We start from the raw sequence: 8996 nt of genomic DNA, 5'->3' as shown, positions 1-8996 counted from the left end.
AAAAAAAAAAAAAAAAAAAAAAAAAGAGCATTCATAATTGTGCATGTGCTGAGGTGTTTGACAGCCTGTGACCTGAGTCATCAGTGACCCACCGCCGCCGCCGCCGCCGCCGCACATCGGGATCGTAACGGTCTAACTTTCCGGCGGACAAAACCTTTTTTTTTTCTTCATATTTTTCTAAAATTTCAACATTCCGCCGCTCTAAAGAATAAAATATAAATAAAATAATTTTATTCAAAATATAAAAAAGAGGGTTAATTTGGGATTAATTAAATTAATCACTTGGACTGACCTCATTAATTAAAAAAAATGGGGAAAAAATTAAATATAATTAGGTGGGTATGAGCTTCACTTAGCTGGCTACTTTTAGAATTAAGTAAAAAAAAAAATATATATATATATATAATTTAAAAAAAATAATAAAAAAAAAATTCAGAAAGAGACATTGGAATGGAGCCCAAATACGGACAACAAATAATACAAAAAATAATTCACTCCAAATTTCAATTCCCTCTTTAATTATTTGGAATATTTTATTTTATTATTTACGTATTTAAGCTAAGGTATTTTGTTCCTAGTAAATATATTTTCTTTATTAAAATAAATTTTATTTTCTTTTTATAAAAATATTAATAGTCATAAGAATATGTTCCTCCTTATCCATCATTTTGTCAACCCACCATTGATTGATGCAAATATATTTTATATTTTTATTTAATTTTTTGTAAATTTATTCTAAAATTGTTAATCTTCCCATCATTCTTAAACAACGATAAATAGTTGATAATAAAAAACATGAGAAGACGTACAATGAATAAAATATTCGTTTTACTTATAAAGCCACCAGAGTTTTGTGGGACCCACTCCAACGAGGAGAGGGTTTTCGATTTAGATGGAGAATCGGGGAGGAAGAGAGAAACATTTTTTCTCTATTAGATAAATGAGATCGAAAATGAGTTATAATCTTTATTTTCATTTCTACCCGCTTAACATAAAATAAATTGGTTAATTATTATATATTTATTTTCTTATGAAATTTATTGATTTTTTGAGTTATAGTAAAAATAATAAATAAATTAAAAGACATAGTAATTAAAGGTGTGGAGGAAGAAGATGTTTTTTTTTTTGGGGTTATTCGTTAGTGTGTTTGGGTTTGTTTGTTGGGTGATGTGGTTGTGTCAAAGTGATTGATGCCAGGCTGGCATCTCTGCTATCATTGATTCTGGGCCCCACTTCCATCTCCTTCTGTCATCCCACATGCACTCCTCCACTCCAACGCCTTCCTTTCCTCCTCTCATTCCCCTCCACCTGTCATCCCTCTCCCCCAATTCCATCCCTCCACGTGTCCCCTCTTTCCTTCTCATTTCTCCCCCCTTCCCCTTTATCACTTCCTTCCCGCTCATCGATACGTCGACGTTTTCATACGTTTGATTAACATGTCCTTTAATTAATGTTTGAATTATTGATCATCCTTCTTGTCCAAAGCGTATTGCCTATGACTTTATATCGGATATCTCGATCATGTTTGTCGAGTACATGTTGTCCTTGACCATTTCAAATCCCTTTTACTTGCTTTTATTATTATTATTATTCAATAAGATGTGTATGATCTGTCACTAATATCATGTCTATATTTGTCTAACGCTAAAATGACTCAAAATGTACATACTTGTTTTTAGCTTATAACATTACTCTTTTTTAAATTGTTGCAAAAGCTAGATCGAGAAAAACGAACACTTACGAACCCTCTTGGTTCCCTGGTGAGTCATAAGGATTAGGTTAACATTAATTTGGAATGATATGTGGGAATGGAGTGTGGAAAGCCTGAAATTTGAGTACGAAGGGACACACAATTCATTCTCGATCTTCCTCTAATGGAGGGCCGTTTCAAACAATTTTGTCGGCGACAGACGTTATTAATCATGTTCAAAACACAGGGTAATCCCCAATTAATACCTTTATTAATCAAAATTTCCCCTTCTCCAAGCTCAAAAAACCAAATAACAACCCACAATTTGTTCGCCCCAACTTCCCCTTTCTTCTTTTAATCCTATACCGTCCTTGCCTGCTCCCGCTCGCTCGCTCATTCCTTCCTTTTGTAAGTTCTTTCGTTTTGGGTCTGCATTTATATCATCAATGCTTATAATCCAATACCCATTTCCCATCTCTATCTCACTTTCTTTTCTCTTTGCGTTTTCCGGCTTCAGCTTCCTCTCCCTCGCCGATTCCGCCGCTGTTTCCCCCATCTCCGGCGGTATTTTGGAGTTTGCATCTCGTTTTCTTTTCTTTTTGGTCATTGTCGTCTCTGGCTTTGACCAATGAGGAGGATGCTAGTAAGTACGTTTCTTTTTATCTGGGTTTTTTTTTCCCCCTTTTTTAATTTACACACTTCTTGAATCTTAAGGCGCCCATATGCTTTTCTGATGATTTCTGGAGAAACCCTTTTCGTTTTTTTGTTCTTACCCTTGTTTTCAATGTCTCCCTGCATCAATTTACCTCGGGTTCTTGCTTTTTTGCTCTGTTATTTATGATTCTTTGCAGATGGTCCAGGAACCCTTTTTGACTTTTCGTGATTTGTATTCCTTCTCTTCCTCTATTCTACTTTTCTCTCTCTCTTTTAACATTTCCCCTTGATGTTGATTTCCTGGCAGGTTTCAATTCCCAGATTTGATGTTCTTCTGCATTTTGTTAGTTTCATGCTATTGATTTCTGAATTTGAGGCTTCAATCTTTCTCCGATCTACTTTTCTTCTTGTGTTGGTGTTTTTTTTTTTTTTTTTTTTGTAATTTGCAATACGTAGCATCAATCTCTTCATCTTTTCGTCTGCTCTCTGCTTGAATCTGGAAGTTTGGGGATTTGTAAACGTTTATCTCAATGCACGAATGCTTACTTTTCGTTGTTATTGGTTGATTTAATCAATTCATGGTGCTGCCCTTAAGTTTCTTTTGGTTCTTAATTTAGGTGGCATTGCTGTTGTTGTTGCTACAATTGAGCAATGCTACGAAGATAGTCGGTGAAGAGCTCGAGCTTGTGGGACAGTGCGATTCTAAACCAACATTAGATCCAAGACCACACAGTGTGTCAATCTTGGAGTTTGGTGCGGTTGGAGATGGAAAAACTCTCAATACCATTGCTTTCCAAAATGCCATTTTCTATCTCAAATCCTTTGCTGATAAGGGTGGAGCTCAGCTTTATGTTCCACCTGGGAAATGGCTCACTGGAAGCATTAATCTTACTAGCCACCTGACCCTGTTCTTGGAAAAAGGTGCTGTGATTCTTGGCTCTCAGGTATGTTCTTCTTCATGTATGAAACAAATTGAGATGTTCATACAAGCTGTTGTTTTGAAACACATTGATCTTCTCTTAAACAGAACCCTTCCCATTGGGAGCTTGTCAATCCCTTACCTTCATATGGTAGAGGTATCGAAGTTCCTGGGAAACGATATCGGAGCTTGATAAATGGTTACAATTTACAAGATGTTGTGATAACAGGTTTGTTGTTCTTCGAACCCTCGATTTAGAATCTAGTTTTCGGGAATGCAGTTCTCTGAACGAGTATTATTATGTTGATTTTGGATGTTCTAGGTGATGATGGGGTCATTGATGGACAGGGTTTAGTTTGGTGGAATTGGTTCAGCTCTCATTCCTTAAACTACAGCCGCCCTCACCTTGTCGAATTTGAGGATTCTAAATATATAGTTGTTTCAAACCTCACTTTTTTGAATACTCCTGCATATAACATTCATCCAGTCTATTGCAGGTATGCTATAACAACTAGGACTTAACCTTTTTATATGTCTATATGCTGATTGTGAGAGAATCCGTCTTGAAATATAAGTTTTTCGTGTGCAGTAACGTCTATATTTACAACATCTCTGTCTCTGCACCTTCGGAATCTCCCCACACGGTCGGAATAGTCCCAGGTTTGTAGCGTTTTTCAGCGTCTTTATGGTCATTTTGTGTGACTATTGTTGATGGCTCTCTCTCTCTTGCTCTCTTATATGATTTGAGATATCCTCTGGCTGAATGGCGTGAATACCATTGAGAATCTCTCCATTTGCCTCTCGTTCCCACACGCACATACACACCGACACACCACACAGTGCTCTAAGAAAACCAACGTCTTCTAATAAAGTCCCAATACACCAAGTTCCTATATTTCCTATATTTCAGGTCTGAGATCTATTATGGTGATATTGTGAGAAGGGAACAAAGCAGGCTTTATAAGGGTGTAGAAACCTCTTTAGCTGACGCGTTTTAAAACCTTGAAGGAAGGGAAATCCCAAAGAGGACAATATCTGCTAGCGGTGGGCTTGGGTTGTTACAAATGATATTAGAGCCAGACACCGGGCGATGTGTCAGCAAGGAGGTTGAGCCCCGAAGAGGGTGGACACGAGGCGGTGTGCTAGCAAGGACGTTTAGACCCGGAGGGGTGTGGATTAGGGAGAGGGTCCCACATCGATTGGAGAGGTAACGAGTGCCAGTGAGGACGCTAGGCCTCGAAAGAGGTGGATTGTGAGATCCCACGTCGGTTGAAGAAGGGAACGAAGCATTCTTTATAAGGGTGTGAAAACCTTTCTCTAGCATACACATTTTAAAACCTTGAGGGGAAGCCCAAATGGAAAAAGCCCAAAGAAGACAATATCTGCTAGCGGTTGGATCATATTTAGAAAGTAAGATTCTGTTGGGGGTTTATAACACGTAGTGGGATGCCATCATGATCAAATGGATATATCGTGGGACGAAAATTTAGACATACGTTACACGAATTCCATTAATGATCATCAATCGAAGAATTAAAATTTAGTAGTACGTGATTCATTCGTTCTCGTTTCTAATCAATAAAGTGAAGGTATATTCTTTTCTAAACAAAGTTTGATTGATGTTTCCAGATTCCTCTGATCATGTATGCATTGAGGGCAGCAACATCGCCACAGGATATGATGCCATTGCCTTGAAGAGTGGTTGGGATCAGTATGGTATCGCCTATGGCAGACCATCTAAAAACATACACATTAGAAGGGTCCACCTTCAGTCCTCTTCAGGTTCTTCCATTGCCTTTGGTAGTGAGATGTCTGGTGGAATCTCTAATGTTCTTGTGGAGCATGTGCAACTCCACAACTCATCCACTGCCATTCAATTTCGAACCACCAAGGGACGAGGAGGTTACATCAAGGGAATAGTCGTTTCCGACGTTGAAATGGAAAACATATCCACGGCATTCAGTGCCTCTGGTCACTTCGGGTTACACCCGGACGACGAGTTCGATCCTAACGCTCTTCCAATCGTTCAGGACATAACCTTGCAGAATGTGAGAGGCTCAAACATTAAAATTGCTGGAAACTTTTCTGGGATTCAGGAATCTCCCTTCACTTCAATCTATTTATCCAATATTACATTCTTAATCAGTTCATCTTCTTCGAGTTCTTGGATCTGTTCAGACGTTTCTGGCTTTTCGGACTCTGTAATCCCACTGCCCTGTTCTGATCTCAGTCATCCATATTCAATTTCTTCCTCAGCTGCCTCTCCTCTTCTGAATTCAGCTCGAAAAACTGCTGTTTTATGAAAAACCCTTTCGATCGATCCATGGTTCAACAAGATATATTTCAAAACTTTCAACCATTTCCTTTTCCAAGTCGAGCCAGATTCTTTCAAATAAAAACCACATGTTGCAGTCTGCTGATTTATTTGTACAGAGTTCAATTTCTTCATTCACGTGTAAGGAAATTTTTGGTAGTGATTTTACAGGTCGTTCGGTATCGTTCGTGTTGCTTCTTTAAATTATTATTCCCCCATTATAAGAGCTTGGTGCATTTGTAAGTTCACTGTAAATTGTTCATTTGTTGTGAAGGGCTGAAAGGATAATACTCTAGTTGATGTGAAAAGCAATTCATGTGGAGCCAAGTGATTGGAATAAAGGGATCTTGGTAACACTCTGCTGCTTGTTTAAGTAAATTAAGTTGTCTATGTCTTTCACTGTTCTTCACATGTTCTTATTGCCTGCACTAAATTAGTCTTGGAATCTGATACTTCCTGGGTTTGATTCTTAGCTCTGTTTTTTTATTGTATTATGATGTTTTACATTTGAGATATCAGTTTTGGATTCTGGGTTCTGTTTGATTCAGTGATTACATGAGCTTTTGTTTATCAAAATGGCTGCAGAATTTGGTTCTGTAAACTTCTGTCAGCTGTTCTAGCCTTAATAATTGTTTAAACTTTACATGATTCCCCATGTCGCCTTTACGAGAATGTTCTTCACCCGGTTTTCGATCTACCTATCACCAAAAAGGTGAGAATTTTGGGAATCTGATTCTTCAAGCACTTCGACGTTGGGTATCTCATTCGTTTTCCCTTGCCTGTTCATCTATCTTTACATTAGATTGCAGGCGTTTGGATTCTCGTCGCTGAAAATCGACGTGATATTTCCGTTGTAACTGCTTGTTCCTGTGTTGTAATAGTCTTCATTGTAATGCTCTGTTCTTTGGCTGTAATGGGTGGTTGGCCGTTGAGGTATGTATTCAGAGGTACGTGACGAGGGTCTGTGGCATGTCGGTGGCCGAACATACTGTGTAACGTGTGACGATGGTTTGTATGTGTTGTAGCAGTGTATCACGGTCGCTGGCTGTGACATTGCCCCTTCTGGGATGTTGTGGTGGTAGTTGTGGCTAGAGTTGTGTGGTTGGTGATGGTTGACTACTTGGCCGTAGCTTTGCTCTGGTGGTTGCTGGTGGTGAACTGCTTGGCTGTAATCAGGTGGCTGGTTAGCCATGTGGTTGTGGTTGGACGGTTGGCCGTATTCCGGTGGCTGATGGTGGGAGATGTCATGGCCGGGTTCTGTTGTATATTGCTGGGCATAGCCATACTCCGGTGGCTGCTGGTGGGTGTTGTCTTGAACCTGTCCTCCGGGTTCATATGACCCGTAAGGCTGCTGTGGCTCTTGTTGGGCGTTGGTTTGATCATATTGTTGTGCCTCACCGACCATGGCCATGTCATACGTCTGGGGAAAGCCTTGATTTGGTGAATAATTGGGTTGTTCGCCGCACCCGGCCAGCATATAATCCGGTGGTTGGCCACCAGCATCCGCTTCAGAATCGGAACAAATGGTGGCGGTCTTCCTGGTTTTCTTAATGGCCTTCATGATTATCTCGGGATCAGCCCATCCGATGATCGTCAGCTTTTGCTCGGGAATGTCTATTTTGATATCGTAAATGCCTGCAAACGAACACGAAAAACTGATCAAGATCAAGAAGAAAGAACGAACAAAAAAAAAAAAAAACTCCTTTTTTTGTTTGCCTCACCATTGATTCCATACAATGCTTTCTTGATCTTTTGAACGCACCCATTACAGTCGATGCGGATCTTTATCTCGGTAACCTTCGGTTGCTGTAGAAAATGAAAGTGCCCTCACAACCCATAATGGAAATGGAAATGGATATTGAAATAAGAATAAGGACAAGAACAAGAATACCTCGAGCTCTGGAACCATGAGCGGGCGAGTAAAGGGAAAGAAGCAGGCAAGCCAGAGAGATCGATTATAAACGAAGAATCGGAATTGAGAGCGCGAAATATGAAGAGAAGAGAGCTGGGAATATTTAAAAGGGTGTGGGACATGGAAGGAATCCCAAACCGACAATTCTGGAAAGAATACGAAGAAGGAGGTGTTTCTGCATGCATGGCGAGTCTAAGTCGAAAAGATGGTTCATTCTTACCTATCCATTTCTACAACCATCCATTGCTAGCTAGCTTGCACAAGCTCGGCTCCCACGTGTTACGTTTAGTTTGACACGTTTGAAGCAATCAAGTTTAGTTGGTTTTCATCTACATATACGAAATGGTACAACTATGAGATAAGAACAACTTCTCTTATCACTTAGCCGTTGACCGAAAAGGTAATTATTCAAAAGTGTCTTTTCTTTAATTGATTCGAAGATGCCAATGCTTATGTTGGGAAAATTCGTATATATAATCAGAAAATTGCTCTAATCTATTCACAAGCGTTGTTACACCTACTTAGAGAGAGATGTCCAATATCAACATTAGTTCTTTTATCAAAATTGTGGGTGATATCTCACATCAATGGAGAAGGGAACAAGTGCCAGCGAGAATACTGTTTGTGAGATCCCACATCGATTGAAGAAGAGAACGAATCATTCTTTATAAGGGTGTAGAAACTTTTCCCATTTTAAAAATTGAGGAATAACTAAAAAAGGACTATATCTATTAGAGGTAGGTTTGAGCTGTCACACTCTATTAAATTTATGAACTTTCAATTTTTTATTCAATACGATCCGATTTCTAATTGAGTCAATTTAATTGTACTAAGACTATTATATATATATATATATTAAAAGAACGTAGGAGTATATTATAATATATAAAAGGTAAAAGGACTAAAAAGTTTAGGGTTTTTTTATTTATTTTTATTTTTATTATATATAATTTAGCTACAAGCAATGTGGTTTAATAAAAGGAACTCGTATTAATAAAATTTTAGTTTAAATGCGAATAATTAGTCACATCAATTTTATATTACTCTATTTTTTTTAGATTTAAATTAAATGTTATATCGATATTTAATTTATTTTAATAAAAGTATATCACACATGGTTTCGTGAAAAAAAAAAAAAGAAATTAAAGAAGCCTTAACTTTGAAGCTTTGCTTAACGTCAAAGAGGAAATTAGTTTAAATATAATAAAATAATATAAATATTTGAGCTATAACTCATTATTTAATTTTTATCCTTATCCTTATCCGTGTATCAACAAATATAAATATAAATATAAATATTAATATAATTGGAGGGCACGTGGGCTGTGCGGCCCATTAGAGGGAGGGTGGGCAGTCCGGCCCATTAGAGGGTAGGTGGGGGCAGTTCGGCCCATTAGAGGGAAGGTGGGCAGTGCGGCCCATTAGAGGGTAGGTGGGGGCAGTGCGGCCAATTAGAAAAGATTGGAGGAGAAAACAGTAATTTGAGGGGGGGGGGGGGGGGGGGGGG

At 38.6% G+C, this 8996-nt stretch overlaps 2 protein-coding genes across 4 annotated transcripts; one reads left to right on the top strand and one right to left on the bottom strand.

Annotated features, from left to right (window-relative positions):
* The first annotated feature begins 1863 nt into the window (after window positions 1-1863).
* Window positions 1864-6049, top strand: LOC111479381 (probable polygalacturonase). Of its 3 annotated transcripts, XM_023124012.1 has the most exons (7): window positions 1864-2098; window positions 2208-2333; window positions 2962-3288; window positions 3372-3492; window positions 3586-3760; window positions 3853-3923; window positions 4893-6049. In XM_023124012.1, the coding sequence occupies exons 2-7, from the start codon at window positions 2319-2321 to the stop codon at window positions 5564-5566; spliced, it is 1383 nt and encodes a 460-aa protein (XP_022979780.1). In that variant the 5' UTR covers window positions 1864-2098; window positions 2208-2318; the 3' UTR covers window positions 5567-6049. The 3 variants fall into 3 exon arrangements, with proteins under 3 accessions (XP_022979780.1, XP_022979778.1, XP_022979779.1); XM_023124010.1 differs by lacking the exons at window positions 1864-2098; window positions 2208-2333 and adding an exon at window positions 2391-2687; XM_023124011.1 differs by lacking the exons at window positions 1864-2098; window positions 2208-2333 and adding an exon at window positions 2392-2651.
* Window positions 6050-6143: 94 nt separating this feature from the next.
* Window positions 6144-7554, bottom strand: LOC111479437 (heavy metal-associated isoprenylated plant protein 36-like). The gene is made up of 3 exons (XM_023124114.1): window positions 7469-7554; window positions 7299-7383; window positions 6144-7212 (listed from the first exon to the last, which is right to left on the bottom strand). Exons 1-3 carry the CDS (start codon window positions 7484-7486, stop codon window positions 6371-6373), a joined length of 945 nt encoding a protein of 314 aa, XP_022979882.1. The 5' UTR covers window positions 7487-7554; the 3' UTR covers window positions 6144-6370.
* Between the last annotated feature and the right edge of the window lie 1442 nt (window positions 7555-8996).

The sequence above is a fragment of the Cucurbita maxima genome, unplaced genomic scaffold, assembly GCF_002738345.1.
Source record: "Cucurbita maxima cultivar Rimu unplaced genomic scaffold, Cmax_1.0 Cma_Scf00005, whole genome shotgun sequence".
Lineage (NCBI taxonomy): Eukaryota > Viridiplantae > Streptophyta > Magnoliopsida > Cucurbitales > Cucurbitaceae > Cucurbita > Cucurbita maxima.
The sequence above is the reverse complement of the archived record's forward strand: the minus strand, read 5'-3'. Positions and strand labels throughout refer to the sequence as shown.

Coding starts and splice junctions, on each gene's coding strand:
- LOC111479381 (XM_023124010.1), top strand. CDS start 2,634: ATGTTGATTTCCTGGCAGGTTTCAATTCCCAGATTTGATGTTCTTCTG. Junction 2,688..2,961: donor TTGATGTTCTTCTGCATTTT/GTTAGTTTCATG, acceptor TTCTTAATTTAG/GTGGCATTGCTGTTGTTGTT. Junction 3,289..3,371: donor CTGTGATTCTTGGCTCTCAG/GTATGTTCTTCT, acceptor TCTCTTAAACAG/AACCCTTCCCATTGGGAGCT.
- LOC111479437 (XM_023124114.1), bottom strand. Junction 7,213..7,298: donor AGCATTGTATGGAATCAATG/GTGAGGCAAACA, acceptor GTTCGTTTGCAG/GCATTTACGATATCAAAATA.